The sequence below is a fragment of the Ziziphus jujuba genome, chromosome 4 (assembly GCF_031755915.1).
Source record: "Ziziphus jujuba cultivar Dongzao chromosome 4, ASM3175591v1".
NCBI classification, from domain to species: Eukaryota; Viridiplantae; Streptophyta; class Magnoliopsida; order Rosales; family Rhamnaceae; genus Ziziphus; species Ziziphus jujuba.
The window spans coordinates 13,900,831-13,919,775 of record NC_083382.1 but is presented as its reverse complement, the minus strand read 5'-3'; the positions used below and the strand labels follow the sequence as shown (position 1 = coordinate 13,919,775).

Below are 18,945 nucleotides of genomic sequence, written 5' to 3'. Positions count from 1 at the left end.
AAAAATTCAACGAGAAGATTAGTGATGCACATTTTGGTGAGTTGATTTCCAAGGGGTGCAATTCAGGCCCAAAACGAGGTTTCGGCCCTGGACCAACTATGTATAGGCGACTGACCAGGTCAACCACTCCCTCCAGACTGTTTCTACTCACTAGCATTGGTAAATATTTTTCCTACATAATAAAAATACGTATGTATATATATATATATTACAAAAAAAAAAAAAAAAAAAAAAAAAAACCCCTTAAAATATGCACTTTTCTTGGTAAATTGTTATTATTATTATTATTACTTTTAAAATGAGTAGCTCTGGGGCCGTTAAGTGTCAACTATGTTGCAAAGCAGATCTAAAAGGACAATTTCAATGGCATCTTTCATCTCTAATAACCTCTATTAATCTAATGACAAATGGCTCTGCATTGCTAACTCATCAAGCAGCTCAAATGCAGGCAACAATTTTCTTTCTCTGCAAATCGATTCGATCAACAGAGCCCATGAACTGGTCTCAGGTTTGAACCCCACTTCTAGCAATCCAAACAAAGCCATAGCTGCATCATCTACCATCCCAGCATTACAAAGGCTAACAAGCAACTCATTTGAAGTTGCAAAATGTGGGACAAAACCCCTACCCAGCATCAAACCCAACAAATCTATGGCCTTTTTCAATTCACCCTTTTTACACAACAAATTCAGCACAATTCTGTAACTCGCCTTGTTCAGATTTATACCCTCATAAGGAAATTTTTCAAGCATCAAAAGAGCCTCCTCAAACCTACCCACTCTACATAGTCCTCCAAGTATCACGTTAAAAGTCACAAAATCAGCTTTGCAACCTTTCTCTTTCATTTCTTTGAGTAATTCTATAGCTTCATCAACTCTCCCAGCCTTGCAGAAGCAACTGATTAGAGTCGTGTAGCCAACTGTATCGGCTTTCAAACCATAGCTTTTCATCTCATCAAAAACCTCCTTGGCTTCCTGAAATCTTCCCTCCTTGGAAAATCCATTCATCAAGGCTGAGTAATTGAAAACATTTGGATTGCATCCTTTGCTCTTCATGAACTCTATTATTTTCCTCGCCTTATCAGCTTTACCTTCACGGCAAAACCCATTAATCAATGTGTTGTATGTTAGGGCATCAGGCAAGATTTGATCCCCAGAGATCATCTCCTCGAAAAGTTCGATTGCTTCCTTGAGTTTCCCATTTTCACAAAGACCATCCATTAAAGTTGAGTAGGTAATCAAATTGGGATAAGAGATTTTTGACTTCTTCATTTCTTTCACAACCTCAAAGGCAGATTCAAGATCCCCATTCTTGCAATGATACTTAACTAATATGTTGAAAATACAGGTATTTGGCTTCAAGTTGAGTTTCTTCTTTGAATGCATAAGGAACCTTCGAGCCAAATCAACTTGGCTTGATTCAACTAGGAGATTGAGACAGGTGCTGATGGCTTTGAGAGAGGGTCTTTCCCGAGCAATTGGCTGGATGGCATAGAACATCTCAAGAACTTTTTCATGCATAGTGGATTTTGAAAAATGTTTCATTAGATTCACTAATATGTCCTCGTGAAATTTGCATGTTTCATAGGTCATTTGATGAAGAATTGCATCAATAGCTTGAAACTTCTTAGACAAAGCAAGCTTTTGAAGGATAGTTGCATAGGTGGCATTATTATGACTGAAACCTCTTTGCTCTGAAACCATGTTAAATATTTCCAAGGCATGCTGCGGATCTTTCTCACGTTTGATTAAGTTGATGGCAGTTTCGTGAGATATATACTTGGCTCTCCTCTGGGGTTCTACAACAATATTTGTGGTTTTGGTTGGAGGGTCTGGTTTATGGGAGGTGACTTCTGAAAACTGAAGGGGTGAGATCCATGGAACTGAAGATGACAGTTTTGAAGGTGAGGAGGAGAACCTGCGGCATGTACCTAATGAAGGCCTAACTGGCTTCATCAAAACTGCAGCTGTTTTTGTATGGCCTTGACATCTGAAAAGGTTGAGGATCAGTAAGTAGTTATCTATGAAAATAACTTTTCAAAATGAAGAGACTAAGAGAAAAATTTGTATAAAAATTAGGTTACTTGAAATCCAAATTTCATTCTTCAACAAAGAAATCATAAATTGTATAATGCTGGCAAAATTCCATTCAAATAAGAAGTTCTCTTTACAAATCAAAGTGACTAACTGGTAAGAAAACATAAACTGTGAATTGAGTAAAGCTCTCTTATAGTTATCCTGACCAATCAGGGGAGTCTATAGCACAAAACAATCATCAAATGAAAAGATTAAAGAATAAAAGCAGCGTTTGGGCTATTTTAAGAAACTATGCACAAATATTAATGACAGTTATTTATTTATTTATTCATTCAAGCAAAATGACAACAATGACATGCTAAAAACTCACAGCAGGAGAGATATCTAATTGACAAATCTTAAAACCAGTAGCAATTCACAATATTTGGCCAGAGTTTCAGGGTAGGTCAATGAAATTAATCCTTTTAACAAATGCTATACAATACATTTTACAGCTCAATCAATTGCCAGAAACAAAAACAAACTATAGTCATAATCTATTAATTGGAAATTGTTAGAGGGCTCCATGTAAATGAAACTTTTGGAGAAAAGTACCAGAAAGATTATGAACAGAAGAAGTCATGAGGTTGCATGTCCACAGAACCTCCCAACTAAATCTGGCAGCAAAACCAAAATTACATCAATGTCAATGCCATGCCAAAATAACATTCAAATACATACATACAAGTGATAAGAATATCATGGGCTAAAACTGTAATCCTCCAATTAAAGTTAACATGACCACATTGAAATTGCTTGTATCCATTCATCGACACATCAAAATGAACAATCAAGAAAGAGAAACTGATCCCCAGAATCATGCTAGCAAGAGTGAAAGGAGAAAATTGATGCATGAAACAGGATAACTGTGAAATTATAGACTTTTAGTGAAGCTACAATCTCTATAATAAATCTGCAATTTTTTCAGCTTCTGTATACAATGTTGGAATGCAATTGATAACTTTGCTTTTGGAAAGCAGAAGGAAAGAAATTGTTCCTAAGTACAAAGATATCTAAGGCTTATCAAGACTAATCTGTGAAGGAAAACATGGTCATTAGTTTCAAGGAATAAAGGACCAAGCCAGACTCCTCAAGTTTCAGTGATGGGAGCCATAAAATAACAAAATGAGCAAACAAATTCCTAACAAATACTAAAGATTTCTAACAAAATGTACACCCCCAAAAAAAAAAAAAAAAGTTCTAACAAATATTAAAGATTTTGCCCCTGTGGTTTTATTTTTCTTGTTTGTCTTCTTATTGAAGATTGTGGATGCGAGATTAAATAATATAAAGATCACTCACATGAAGAAATCCATTTGACCAGCACATCACAATACATTAACATATAAAAGCGAAAAAGGATTCTTGCATTTTATCCCTCCAGCAGAATAATATCCATCTCTCAATTCTTTTTTTCAAAATATTGTATTCTCTCAAGATGAAAATAAAAATGAACAAACGATAGACAACATTGGATACCCAAATGCTTAGTCATAGACTCGTAGAATAAAATGTTTCATATTGAATTATTTAAACTTTTCTATTAAAATCTTTAACACCAAGCAGATATGCAAAGCTCCGATTCTAGACTAAAAGAAAAGTAAAAGATGAGGTGACTACTCTTGCCCACTTCACCACCAAGAGTAGTGCATCTCTCCAATAGTGAAACCGCTTCTCAATTCCCAAAAATAGACCTTTTAATCATATTCCTAAAAGATGACGGTGAAGTGAAATCATCAGTACACTTGACTACTCTAATTTCAATCTCATATAATCTCTAAACTAATACACAAAAAGTACTAACTTCAAAAATATTGAGTATATTCAACAAAAAGAACTGGAATTGAATCAAAATGAACCTAGACAAGCTCAATCCTTCCAATTCATTATATAACCTACAGCTCAAACTCAGGAAAAAAAAAAAAATTTAAATTAAATTAAACGGCTAACATATACCTTCAATCCATTTGGAAAAAGGAAAAAATAAAATAACTAATTCAAATTTCCAGTAAAAGAAACTAGTAAACCATTAAAAATAACGAAAATGAAAATGGAAAGTTCCTTTTCTGTATAGAAAGTTCAAGTCATCATTCCTCTGCAAACATTTCTCAGCAACCAAACAGACAAGTAAGAAATAGCTCATATAAATTTATACGAATAATAAATCCTAAACAAGGTAAGAAATTTCCCTCTTATGATTCATGCCATTCAAACCAAACTACAATTTGGAGTTAAAAAGAATTTTACTTTTTTTTTTTTTTTTTTTTTTTTGGCCGGTCGCAGGATGGAAAAAATTCTGTTTTTTCGAAATCCTGAAAAATTTCCCAAACTAAATAAGACAATCAATTCAACATAATTTGCGAATAACCCAGATCATAAAACAAAGAAAAACAACAAAGACACAAGAATTAATTTCAGACCAGATAAAATTGTTCCCAAATATAAATAGTAAATCTAAAAAGTTAAATTCTTCTCATTTATTTACATTAAATATTCATACATTCAAAGGAAAAATTGAAATTAGGACAAAAGAGCCATGTTTCTAAACGTTAGCAGCAGCAGAAGAGGGAAAGAGAAGGAACAGAGTGGTACCGTTTGCAAAATAACTTTCTTCTGAGAGACCCATTCATCATAGAAACTCTAATATCTCCAAGGTTCCACAAGAATACAGGGGTGCAAGGAAGGAAAATTTATGGTTGAGGAAGCTGAAGCTAAAACCCCATTCACTCATTTCGATTAAAAATATGTTTGGGGTTCTTATTTGGAGGTTTAACGGAGTTACCACTGGCGCTGAGAGCCTGAGAGGCTGAGAAGAAAGAAAGTGTACGAGGTAAAAATTCTAACTTTTCGTTTTAAATAATAATAATAATTATACTGAGTTAGTAACCATTTCTTTTTCTTGTTTTTTTTTTCCTTTTTTTATTTTTTTTATTTGGTCAACTTGCTTCATACACTTACCCAAAACAATAATAATTAAAAAATTGATATAATCCTTTTTGAGTGTTCTTATAGATTTGCCAAATTCAAAACAAGCTTTATTTATGCAATAGATAAAAATTAAAAAATTAAAAAATTAAAAAAAATTTAAAAAAAATTAATTCATTATATTGTATAAAATGTCAAGTGGATAATAGAAATTCAAATTAAATTAGATGAATGTCATTCTCCATAAATTATCATTCATTTGCATTTTATTTGGCATGTTTAATTGAGGTTTTATATATTTTCAAAAGATGGAATATATTTTTATATATTTTTTAAAATATTTTAAGATATTGTGACATTTTTGCAATGAAGCTTGTTTTTCAAGTTCATTTTAGTCTTTATTATTTATGATCAATGATAGTGACTTTATCAATATTGATTATTTATTTGGCTTATTATTAATATTTATTTTTTACTTTTTAAATTTCATCATCTTTTTTTAGAAATTATTTTAATTACTGCCATGATTATCTTTACTAACTAGTTCAACCATATGAATAAATCTTCCACTGCATTTTATGTAAATTTTCTAAAATATTATTTCTTATTAAAAGTTAAGTAGATTTCAACTAATAATGTTAAATTATTTATCATATATTAACCAAACAATATTAAATTATTCATTGCATATCAATTAAATAATATAAATATGTTAAGATAATAAGAACTAAACGTATTTTTTAACCTTATTTTTGTTCTTATAATAAAAATATATATAACAGTAATCATCCATTCATAAGTAATATAATTTATCCATTCATAAGTAATATAATTTAGACTCATGAATTATTTTATTGTTTCAAATATAATGTCATTTTTAATATAATTTATACTCATAAATTATTTTATTGTTTTAAATATAATGTTATTTAATATTTTTTTTTTAAAACTTCCTAGGAGATAATCATCCATTCATATGCAATATAATTTATACTTGTAAATTATTTTATTGTTTTAAATATAATGTTATTTTTTGTGTGGATATTATCTTTAATTTAATCATCGTATTCGGTATGGCTTTTTTATTTTTTTAAGAGATTCTCAAGAGGTCATCCATCTTAGGATAGACAAAAAAGTTTCGGTGTTATTAAAATAACTATTATAACATTTGAATCATCTCCTAATCTAAATCATACAGTGTAGGATTGGTCACCATGTAGCCTACCAATACCCCATAATTGCCCACATTGGTCGTCACAATCTATTTCTCTTGGGGCCCAGCATTCTTGTTGACACACTTTCAGCCTATACCACCCTTCCACACTGGTCTTCACAATATATTCCCTTTGGACCCAACGTCTTGGCTAGTACATTTTCAACTAGGTACAAACTTTGATATCATTTGTAACACCTCGTTTCCATTGGTGAACTTGTCATTCTTTGTTGTATTGTTCGCAATGGTAATATCCCGCCTCCATTGACAAACCTATCATTCCCTACTGATATTGTTTGAAATTTAACCACCACACTCAGTATGGATTTTTTTTTTTTTTTTTCTAAAAGCCTCCCAAGAGATAACCTATTTTAGGATTATCCCCGGTTAACCACCACATTCAGTATAGGTTTTTTTTTTTTTTTTTCCTAAGGACTTTCTAGAAAGTCATCCATTCTAGGATTGTCTTCAATGTAGCCATCCTAGGATTGCTCTCGTTGTTTAAGTACTTTTAACTTTATACTTCTTTCGAACTCTAAATCCAACAGTTTTTAAAAAACTTCGGCATTATGAGAGTGATTATTATTACAAGTAGTTCGCAGTGCTCCGCACCCACTCACATTGATTGTCACAACATTGACCCACTCTTTTTTTAATAAATGTCAACCCCAAAATAAACATACATATATATATATATATAATGAGATTAAATAAAATGACCCAAAAACCATATTACATGTATTTTAGAGTCATAAAGCAATATTGATTAATTGGAGAATAAACAAGAAAATGACTTAAAAACCATATTATATTCGTTAAAAACCACAAATATAAAGGGTAAAGTTGTAAAAGCATCATCAATTAGTTGGAGGGCAAGAAAAGTATAATAAAACCGCTTAATAAACAACCAAAACAATTGAAAAAAATTATAAAAGTGTCACATAACTTTTTATTCGCATTTATATTATTGTTATATATATACTCTTCATTTTTCTCTTCTTCTTTTTTTTTTCTTTTTTTTTTTTGGGTTTGGTGAATGTTATAATTATATTATTCTTAAAACTTATAGAAACTCAATAGATTCAAAGTTAGTGGTTATACTATTAGCATAATATTATTGAACTGATCAGAATCTTTATATATATATATATATATATAAACTTTAAGTTATTAATAAAAACGACACATTATATATAACTAAACAGGAGCTAAGACATTAAATAAATAGTTATTTTTTTAAAATAAATAAGATTTCACACTATGAGAAAAAATAAATAAATAAAAAACCATATACATGCATCTTTCCTTACAGCAAATTTGACCTCTTAATTTAACATCATCTATTCTAATTATAACTCAATCTCAAGTAGCATGCAGTCCTCATTTGCACAAAAGATGAGAAGCTTCATTAGTCTCTCTAAAGATCTAAGAAAAGACATAACAATCAAAACCACAAGCAAAAAACCTTATTTTGTAAATGATAATTCACACTCCTAATTGCATTTTGAATTGAACTTCTTGCAATATCCAATGATTTTTTTAGAGTTAGATTCAAAATAATTGATGTCAACCTTTTAGATAAGCCAATTCAAGTGCTTTTCAACACAACAAATGCTTCAGCAAGCAATGCAAAACACGCAAAAATATAATTTTATTTGGTTTTCCGCCAAAATACAATTCAAATGCCTTTAACACAGCAAATGCTTCAGCATATTAAGCAAAACACACCAAAATATAGAAGTTCTTTAAACCTAACTTAGAAGAATCTCTAGCAGTGATTCCAATAGAACAATTTTGAGAAGAGAAAGAAGCATTAACATTAATTTTGAGAAAACCCTCCATGGATATTGTTCATTTTCTAATCTATGCTTTACCTCAGCATTAAAGGATCCAGTGACAGGTGACACCTAGCAAATAAATGGCTAAGATTAACCTGTCATTATTCTTCCATTTATTTTTTTTATTTTGGTAGTTTTGGCAGCTAACAACTTAATGGCCATGATTTATTATAAAATGCAAATTCCAAACAACTCTAGCAATGTTAGATATATTCCAACAACAATTTTGCAATATTTTCTCTCAAATGATTTGTTTATTATTTTTTATCTTATTATTTTATTATATTTTAATATTGAAAGATAAAGTGTTTATTTATTATATTTTATTAATACTTGCAGATTTTTTTTTCCTATTAAAAATATTTTTTTCCCAGATTTTTTTACTACATGCCTAAATTATTTAGAAAATAGTAGATTATTCTACTATTTTATGAAAATATATATATACACTTTATAATTTTATGAAAAAATTTACTTTTTAAATTTTTTTCAGATTTTTTTTTTTATGCCTAAACATTTTAAAAATATTTTCTATTCCTCTTTATATATATGTATATGTATATATATTTTAACATACTACCCATATCTCAAACACTGCACAGTACCTTACCTTAGGCGTTGAGATGACAATTTGGATCATGACATGGCGATACGATTCAAAAACGACATGAAATAAATGGATTTGGGTTTATCATAAATGGGTTTGGATTATAATCAAGTCAATCCGTTTAACATGATTATTAATCATGTCATTTTTGGATTGATCCGTTTAACTCGAAATTGATCCGTTATGACCCATTTATTAAATGTGTTAATTTCAACTTCACATTTATTAAATGTGTTAATTTCAACTTGACACGATTATATATCTATTACAACACCTTTAAATTTAATTTTAAATTATAATTTTATCAACAATATAATATTTAATAACTAAAAATGCAGCCCTACGATCAAAGCCCTCTACAGCACACTATTAAAGCCCTACTTTTCATCTTATCCTCCAACCAGCTCCAAGCGGCACTTCACATTCAAAACACAACCCCCATCACCATCAGCCATCGCTAACTCCTGACCAAAAGCTTCCTTCCTCTACCCCTGACTTCTTCTCTATGCCTCAATCTTAGTCTCTTTCTTTCACTTTTTTCTTACTTTGGTCTTTTTTTATTTCTTCTCATTGATTTGGTGCCCTAAATTTTGAAAGAACAAAGGAGAAAAAGCTACTTTCAACAGACATAATGAGTCCTCTAGTGAACCATTTTTAATTTTTATTAGATTTTTGAATAGATAAAGGATGCTTTATATGAAGCTCTTTATTTGTTTGAAGAAATGGAGTTGAAATTTTATGAATGTATATTTTAATTTTAATTGGCTTAGTATAATGCTATCGCCTTGTTGATGGCCGCTGGTATTGGCTTGGTAAATTTTGAAGAATACCCCAAATTATGCACCAAAAAGTTGATAAATATTCTCCTACACCCGAGAAAGCTACTCGGATATTAGTTTGTTAAAATTCTCAACAGCATTCCACTAGAACAAATTTTTTGTATCTATTAGATATCAGAGGCCGCTGGTATTATTGGGAAATTTTGATATTGGGATAAGATGTAATAAATTGACTACTATATTACCATTTGTTTGCTTTACTGTCAGATCTCTACTCCTTTTGGTTGAATTATGAAGTAGGAGAGTTAAAGTCTGCAATAATATAGATATTTACATCTTCACTTTTCTTAGTATATTTATTTGTATTACTTTTTTTTTTATTTCTTTCCACGAAGAAATTTTTTTTTTTCTAAATTTGCATTAAAAATCTTATATTTAGATGAGTTAAATAGTATTTTAACCAGACCTTTTGATATCGTTAAGCAGTATTTTTTTTTTTTTTTTTTGGCAATCTTTTATTCTTCAAACTATGATGGATGTTTCATTTTGTGGAATATGAAATCAAATGCATATGAATGTATTAGAGCATGAATACTAGTCGAAGAGAAGTATAAGAGAAACTTACCTTATTACTTCAATAACGATGTTCAATACGTTGAAATTCAGTGGATCTTTCTTCATCTTTGCTCTCTCTGTGATTTGACATTTCTAACATCCCTAATTGTTGGGATCTTTTATTTTTTTCAATTGTTGGGATTTGTTAGCAATTATATAACATTTCTAAGTTCGGAGTTTATATGACATTTAAGTTTAAATTTTCCCGTACATTTATTAAAAATTAAAATGATATTTATCATTGCTGTAGACCATTGGAATTCATATGTTAATAATTTATTTTTCTATTTAGAATTTTAGTTTTCAAAAGTCAAAACTGATTTAAATGCAATTAACTAATAATTTACATGTAAATATGCATTCTATTGTTATGTTCATTATTGAACAATCACAAATACAACTCATGCAATTTATTAATTGGCTATGCCAAAAAGGCTAACTTTCCTAAATTAGAATTTTAACATAAAAAGTCAATATATAATTAAATTCATCTGATTAACCTTTACCATCTTAGCATAGAACTCACTAACCATAAACAGTAAAACTCTAAAAACTTTAATGGCACTTTAAAATTCATCAGATTAACATTTACCATCGAAATATAGATCTCGCTAATCATAAACAGCAAAACTCTAAAAACTTTAATGGCACTTGGGATTTCATTTTTTTTCTCTTAATAGCACTCTGGGTTTCATTTTCTCTTGATCCATTTTTATAAGCCCAGTATTTGAATGATTTTGATTAGAAAAGAAAAAAAACGTTTTACGCTGGACTGGCCTATAGAATTTCATAATTTTTTGGTAAGAAATAAACTCGATTTTATAATACTCCATCACTTTAAGCCTTGGGCAATTTAAGTGGTTTCTTTATTTATTTATTTACTTTTTGTTTCTTTTTTTCCTCTTTAACTTGAGGGCAGGCTTGATTAGTACCAGAATGAAAAATTTTCTGCTTTCCTCTTTTCTTTACAATTTCAATTTAAATAGTACACCTGACTCTTCTTTTTTTCATTTTTCTCTATTTTTGTGGATGAAAAATAGTACTGTATATTGCCGTGCTTCATTTTTTAAGGCAGTTTACAGATACATATTACCAAACAAAAAAAAAAAAAAAAAGAAATTCCTATCTAATGGGCATATTTTCAAATAGCAAAACGGAAACTTTTTTTCTAAACCAAATTCATAAAACTGAAAGAAAAATAAAGTGTTTTTACTACCAACATATTGTTGCTCGAAAGGTTTTAATTTAAATTTTTTAAATTGTCAAGGAATTACTTTTTAACATATATTAAATAATCAACATTTGCATTAATAAGTCAAATATTTATTTCACTCCCCTTTTACCTATTACATTTTCCTTTTTATTTTTCAACTTCTTCTATCCTAAAGCTTAAAAAATTTCCATCCTTTTTACCCAGAAAAGAAAAAAATAAATTTCCAACCAAAACCTCATCGAATAAATATATTTGACATTTAAGAAAAAGCCATTTTCATTTAAAAATTCACCTTAATTTTCTCCAAGAATTAAGAAGAACAAAATTATTTGAAAAAAAAAATTGAGAACAAATCAAATGCATCCAGTTCCAGAGCATCCTGGTAAAAAGTATATATAAATATAGAATTCATTATTAAAAATACAAAGGAAAGAGAAAATGAATCAGAAAGAACGTAGCGAGTAGATCTCTGATCATATAAAAATGAATAATCATCACCCGTTTATGTATTGCTTTCATCATATTCGAATTCCATCGGGTAAAAAGAGAAAAACAAAAAAAAAAAAAAAAAAAAACTGGATAAAGGCACCGAAAACCAAACGGTGTACAAGAAACACTGATTCTTTTTGATAAACAACAAGAAACACCGATTCAGACTGGAAGAAGGATAAGAAAGAAAGGAACAGACACAAAGTGGCCGTAAGAGGAAAGGTTGTGCAAGACAGCGAAGATAGGAAACTTTTATACTAAAAGTTTTGTGGAAGCCCTAGAGCTCAAAGTTGTGTGTTTGGTTACAAGGACAGTTTTATCCTCAGAAAGGAATTTTACTCTGTTTGGTTCTCTGTTTTTTTTTTGTTTTTTTTCGGCTGTAAATGCTTTGTTTGGTTCTCAGTGTCCAAATCAATTTTAATTTGGTATATATGTAGTTTAATGTCTCTAGTTTAGAGTAATTGTATTTACTGTCCTAATTTTTTAAAAGGTTATAAGTGCATTATTATAAAGTCAGGCATGATTTAGGACTAGTTTGGTATTGCCGTAACCTAAAAATAAAAATAAAAAAATCAATTGTGCTGAAGAAAAAAATCAATTGAAGAAAAATTAGGTTAACTTTTTGGTAAAATATACTAGTAAATTGCCATAATAAATAAAAGTTACATATAAATGTTTAGTAATCTTAAGTGTAAAATTGCTGTAAATTTTGATAATTACTAAAATGAACAATGAACATGATCTATATAAGTTCACATCCTTTTAGGGGAAAAACCAAAAAAAAAAAAAAAAAAATTATATACAATAATTTTGTGATTTTTTTGCTTTAAAATATAATTCAAATATATTATTATTGTTAGAGTTGGGCCTAGGCCCACTAGTGTGAATGATATGGGTTTTGGTTGTTTAGTTTTGATATAATAGTTTTATTTATTTATTTAAATAAAATAATTTTTTTGATATAGTGGGAGAGAGTTTTACGGATGAAAAAACTCTTAATGAGAGGTTGAAGGTTGCACGTACTGTAACGTTCTTTTTGAATTTATTTTTTGGAGAGAAATACAGAAAAAGGAAAAAGAATAGAAAAGAAACGGTGGTAAAGTGAAGATATACAGAGAGTTCGAAGAAAAAAGCTTCAGAGGTGCTGTATCTGAAAGTTTTTGCAGCCGTTGTATCCTGGGAGACATTCGCTACAAAACTCCTGCACCGGTGGGCGTAAAACGTCTTAAGGACACTGTGGTATCACACAGGCCTCGGTCAACCTTGTAGAAAGTAGATCAATTTCAAAGACCTACACGTTCTAAAATGCTGTATTGATTTTGTATTTATTTTGTATTAAATTGTCCACATATATTTACATATATTCATCCATGCAATTTTCCCAACAATCTTAAGACGTTTTATAATTTTTATATATATGTAAATATAATGTGGAAATTTAAGTTGTTTATTATGTTATTGTTTACTGTTAAATATTTCCATGTGTGTTTCACCATTGAAACAAGGGAAAAAAAAAAAAATTTGGTAAACCCGTGGGTATAAAAATTTATGGGTAATTATTAATTTTTTGTTTTTGATCAAAAATCTTTCCAAAATTGAATTACCTATAAATTTTTAAATATTTTGGTGTTTTTTTGGTAATTTTTTGGCCACTGAGAGAGTGGAAAAGAGGAGGAAAACTGTTGCTGGGTCGTGTGACCCGTTTACCAGAGAAATCGGGTCCAAATGACCCGGTTGAAGGTTGAAGAAGCAAAAAAAATTGGGTTTGGGCTGTTTCTGAAAGGCTGGGCCGGTTTTTAAATGTTATTGGGTCAGGCCCAGTTCTAAAGCCCAGAGCAGGTTAGAACAGGCTACTGTTCAACCAGGACCCAGGGCCGATTGAGATCAAGGCCCAAGAGATCCGGTCCAATGGCAAATGGGCTTACATGTGTCGTCCAACCAATGAGCCACGTGTCGCCCAATGGATTGAACACGTGTCGATCTGATACATATGCCACGTGTCTCATTCTCGGACGGCCACGTTTCCTGCTCTAGACAGTCCACGTGTCGACCTGCTACATGTGACACGTGTCTGTCTCTAGTATCGACACGTGTCGTAAATAGTGCCAACATGATCGCCACGTGGCATGTCCAAGTCATCCGTGTGATGACGTGGCCTGGTGCCACGTCAACATGGGGTATGATGTGGCTGTTACACGTCACCAGGATGATGACGTGGCATTGTGCCACGTCATCGTTGTTGATGACGTGGCGTGGTGCCACGTATGCCGATCGATGATGTGGCATGGTGCCACGTCATCACTCTGATTATGTGGTCGGTGCCACGTCAGCAGAATGATGACGTGGCATGGGTGCCACGTCAGCCTTGAGCGGCCACATCAGCATAGTGACACATGGCATGAACAGTGCCGGTGAATAGTGACTGTGAATAGTATTTTTGGGGTGTATACAGTAATGTTTTGTGGTGTATTCAGAAACCCTAAAAATCATTTTTTGTGTGTTTTCCTTATGGAAATTGCATATAATTAGTTTGTTAATATAGAAAATAACAACTAATTGATTTCTGTTTTTATGATGATACAGAAATGGCAAGTGGAGACAACAGGATTGTGCCCACTCAGACTTCTGGAATTCAGATGCCTCCTTCTGCTAGTCATGCGGAGAAACCTGAGAAGTTTAATGGAGCAAACTTTAAAAGATGGCAGCAGAAGATGCTATTTTATTTGACCACCCTGGGACTTGCGCGGTACTTGACTGAAGATGCGCCACCCAGTAATGAAGAGAGTGATAAGGAGACTCTCATGGCGGTGGATGCGTGGAATAATTCCGATTACTTATGTCGGAATTATGTCCTGAATGGCCTGTCTGATGCCCTGTATGGTGTATACTGTGGCACGAAATCAGCAAAGGAGCTGTGGGAAACACTGGACCGAAAGTACAAGACCGAGAATGCGGGTTCAGGAAAGTTTATTACAGGCCGATTCTTGGATTACATGATGGTGGATGCAAAGCCAATAATGAATCAAGTACATGAGTTGCAAGTGCTAATTCAGGAAATGCTTGCTGAAGGGATGATAATGAATGAAGCATTGCAAATGGCCTGCATGATTGAGAAACTACCTCCGAGTTGGAGTGACTTCAGCAATTATCTGAAGCGCAAGAGAAAGGAGATGGATATGGACGCTCTTATTAGCAAGCTTCGCATAGAAGATAACAACAGGAAGTCTGATAAGAGAACTTCGAAGGCCGTGTTGAAGGCTAATGTTGTGGAGCATGGTCAGGGCTCCAAAAATAAGAAGCAAATTGGAAAAGCTTCTAAGCTAGGGCCAAAAGGAGGAATCTCCAAGAAGGCCAAATTTCAAGGCAGGTGCTTCAACTGTGCAAGATGGGTCACAGAGCTACTGAATGTAGGCTGCCAAAAAGAAAGAGGAACCAGGCACAAGTGATGGAGGACATCACTAAAGAGGTTGACGATATTGACCTAAGTGCTGTGATATCTGAGGTGAACTTGGTGGGATCTAATCCTAGAGAGTGGTGGATAGATACTAGTGCGACCCGCCACGTGTGTTCGGATAGGAGTATGTTCACTTCCTTCAAACCAAAGAAGAATGGGGAGAAGCTATTTATGGGTAACTCCGCTACCTCAGAAATCCAAGGTGAGGGCAAAGTAATCCTGAAGATGACCTCGGGGAAAGAGTTGACTCTGAATCATGTATTGTATGTTCCAGACATTCGCAAGAATCTGGTATCTGGATCGTTGCTGAGCAAACATGGTTTTCGCTTAGTGTTTGAGTCAGACAAGGTTATTTTGTCTAAATTTGGGATGCTTGTGGGAAAGGGCTATGTAGTCAATGGTTTATTTAAGCTAAATGTAATGACTGTAAAGCCTAAAGAAATGAATAAAGCTAGTAGTTCTTCTGTTTACTTGCTTGAGTCTTCCATTTTATGGCATGGTAGACTAGGACATGTTAATTTTAATTCTCTGCGGAGATTAATTAACTTAAATCATATTCCCACATTTGAAATTGATTCCGATCATAAGTGTGAAACTTGTGTGGAAGCAAAATTAACGAGGTCATCATATCAAACAATTGATAGAAATAACGAACCTTTGGATTTAATACATAGTGATATATGTGATTTAAAATTCGCACCGACTAGAGGTGGTAATAAGTATTTTATCACCTTTATTGATGATAGCACGAAATACTGCTATGTATACTTGCTTAAAAGCAAGGATGAGGCTATAGAGAAATTTATTCTCTATAAAACGGAAGTTGAGAATCAACTCAACAGGAAAGTTAAAGTGATCAGAAGTGATCGTGGTGGAGAGTATGTAACTCCTTTCGGAGAGTATTGTGCTCAACATGGCATAATACATGAAGTTACTCCACCATATTCGCCACAATCAAATGGTGTGGCTGAACGGAAAAATAGAACCTTGAAAGAAATGATGAATGCAATGTTGATAAGTTCTGGAGTACCTCAGAACTTGTGGGGGGAAGCCATTTTGTCGGCAAATGACCTTTTAAATAAGGTGCCCCGAAAAGATAAGGTAAAAACACCTTATGAGGTATGGAAGGGAAGACAACCCTCCTATAAATATTTACGAGTGTGGGGGTGTCTAGCTAAAGTAGTAGTACCTACACCTAAGAAGGTGAAGATAGGTCCCAAAACTGTTGATTGCATCTTCATAGGATATGCACAGAATAGTAATGCATATCGGTTTCTCGTGTATAGGTCAGAAATTTCTGATATACACAAGAACACAATAATGGAATCGAGAAATGCATCATTTTTCGAACACATTTTTCCATATAAAGTGGAAGAAGGACCGAGTACGTCTAAACGAACTTATGATACTATTTATGATGATAATCATGATAGTGATCAAGAACAAGAAACTGAAGTTGAGCTTAGACGTAGCAAGAGAGTAAGAACTGAAAATTCCTACGGTCCGGATTTTCTTACTTATATGCTAAAAAGTGAACCTCAAAACTTCCAAGAGGCCATAAATTCTCCTGAAGGGAATTTATGGAAAGAAGCGGTTAAAAGTGAAATTGATTCCATCCTGCAGAATCACACTTGGGAGTTGGTAGATCTTCCTCCAGGTTGTAAACCTTTGGGTTACAAATGGATTTTTAAAAGAAAGATGAAAGCAGATGGAACAATAGATAAATACAAGGCAAGGCTTGTAATTAAGGGATACAAGCAAAAGGAAGGCCTTGATTATTTTGACACTTATTCTCCAGTAACGAGGATAAATTCCATAAGGATGGTACTGGCAATCGCAGCATTGCGGGATCTTGCAGTACATCAAATGGATGTGAAAACAGCCTTTCTGAATGGAGATCTAGAGGAAGAGATCTACATGGAGCAACCTGAGGGTTTTACTGCTCCAGGACAAGAAAGGAAAGTTTGTAGATTGGTAAAGTCCTTATATGGACTTAAACAAGCTCCAAAGCAATGGCATCAAAAATTTGATCATGCCATGCTAAAAGATGGGTTCAAAATAAATGAATGTGACAAGTGTATCTATGTAAAAGATACAGAGAATGGATATGTTATTCTATGTTTGTATGTAGATGACATACTCATAGTGGGTAGTGACGACAATATGGTCCGAACTACAAAAGCCATGTTAAATTCTAAATTTGACATGAAAGATATGGGGCTTGCAGATGTGATTTTAGGTATGAAAATCACGAGAACTTCGAATGGAATCATTCTTAGTCAAACTCATTATGTAGATAAAATACTGGCTAAGTTTAGTAATGATGATACTAGTATAGCCAGAACACCCATAGATATGAGTTTACGCTTATCCAAAAATAAAGGAGAAGGTGTATCTCAAGTAGAATATGCTAGGGTGATTGGAAGTCTGATGTACTTGATGAGTTGTACCAGACCAGACTTAGCCTACGCAATAAGTAGACTAAGTAGATACACGAGTAATCCAAATGAAGATCATTGGAAAGGGATCGTTAGAGTACTAAGATATCTACGATATACTCGTGAATACGGACTGCACTATACAAGATATCCTGCTGTATTAGAAGGATACAGTGATGCAAATTGGATATCAGATATAAAGGATTCAAAATCCACTAGTGGCTATGTATGTGCTAGCAGGTGCAGCTGTGACATGGAAGTCCTCGAAACAAACTGTGATAGCTCGATCCACTATGGAATCTGAGTTTATTGCTCTGGATAAATGTGGTGAAGAGGCAGAAGGGCTACGCCAATTTTTAGAGGACATTCCTAGGTGGCCTAAACCTGTGCCAGCAATAAGTTTACATTGTGATAGTCAATCTGCGATTGGCAGGGCACAGAATATTATGTATAATGGAAAGTCTAGACACATTCGTCGTAGACACAATTCCATTAGACAATTAATCTCAACTGAAGTTATCTCAATAGACTATGTAAAGTCAAAAGATAACATTGCGGATCCGCTAACCAAAGGGTTAAATAGAGAACTAGTTGAGAAGTCATCGAGGGGAATGGGATTGAAGCCCGTGAATAAAGTCAATACGATGGAAACCCAACCTAGTTGACTGGAGATCCCAAGATCTAGGTTCAATGGGACAACTCAATTGTAAAGACTAGTATGGATCACTGTGGGAGGTTAATCCTCTGCCCATTCCTATGATGAAACAGTGATAAAAAGAGGTTAAGCATAAAAGTATGCTTTTAATGATTCTATAAGCGTGTGTTTAGTAATCTATGCATAGGTATGCTGATTATAAAAGAAATAGGAATCACCTATGTGAGAGAGAAGAGTGGCCGCTTCAAAGGAGAATTGTTTAGGGCACAATTCTTTAGAAACTCTGGCAGAACCAAGGAGGTGTTCAGGGCCAAAATGAACACAATAGTGAGAACTGAAGTGTATCAGGAAGGAATCATGTGTGGGCTATGTTGTCATTTACACAAAAGACGAAATGGTTTAAAGATATCGCTTCTACCATAAGTCAGTAAAGAAAATGTAGTCTCTCAAGGGAAGGTTCAAAGAGTAACATCTACCTATCCTATGCAGGTTCCGACTGTAGAGCTTTACCACTAGAGTCATGTTTGTATTTTTAAATCAAATCATTCATGTGGGGGATTGTTAGAGTTGGGCCTAGGCCCACTAGTGTGAATGATATGGGTTTTGGTTGTTCAGTTTTGATATAATAGTTTTATTTATTTATT

The 18,945-nt window shown here is 32.8% G+C and overlaps 1 protein-coding gene, 1 long non-coding RNA gene and 1 other non-coding gene across 4 annotated transcripts; all 3 read right to left on the bottom strand.

Moving 5' to 3' along the window:
- Nucleotides 1-378: 378 nt before the first annotated feature.
- LOC107434070 (pentatricopeptide repeat-containing protein At5g18475) lies at nt 379-4,906 on the bottom strand. 2 transcript variants are annotated; one of them, XM_016045486.4, is made up of 3 exons: nt 4,668-4,905; nt 2,631-2,692; nt 379-1,989 (listed from the first exon to the last, which is right to left on the bottom strand). In XM_016045486.4, exon 3 carries the CDS (start codon nt 1,953-1,955, stop codon nt 393-395), a length of 1,563 nt encoding a protein of 520 aa, XP_015900972.3. In that variant the 5' UTR covers nt 1,956-1,989; nt 2,631-2,692; nt 4,668-4,905; the 3' UTR covers nt 379-392. The 2 variants fall into 2 exon arrangements, with proteins under 2 accessions (XP_015900972.3, XP_015900970.3); XM_016045484.4 differs by lacking the exon at nt 2,631-2,692 and having other exon boundaries at nt 4,668-4,906.
- A 6,142-nt stretch (nt 4,907-11,048) lies between these two features.
- LOC132803470 (uncharacterized) lies at nt 11,049-12,121 on the bottom strand. Its single transcript, XR_009638739.1, has 2 exons — nt 11,764-12,121; nt 11,049-11,644 (listed from the first exon to the last, which is right to left on the bottom strand). It is a non-coding gene; the product is annotated as an uncharacterized LOC132803470 (long non-coding RNA).
- Nucleotides 11,702-11,795, bottom strand: LOC112489186 (small nucleolar RNA R32/R81/Z41). The gene has a single exon (XR_003053476.3). It is a non-coding gene; the product is annotated as a small nucleolar RNA R32/R81/Z41 (small nucleolar RNA).
- Nucleotides 12,122-18,945: the final 6,824 nt, after the last annotated feature.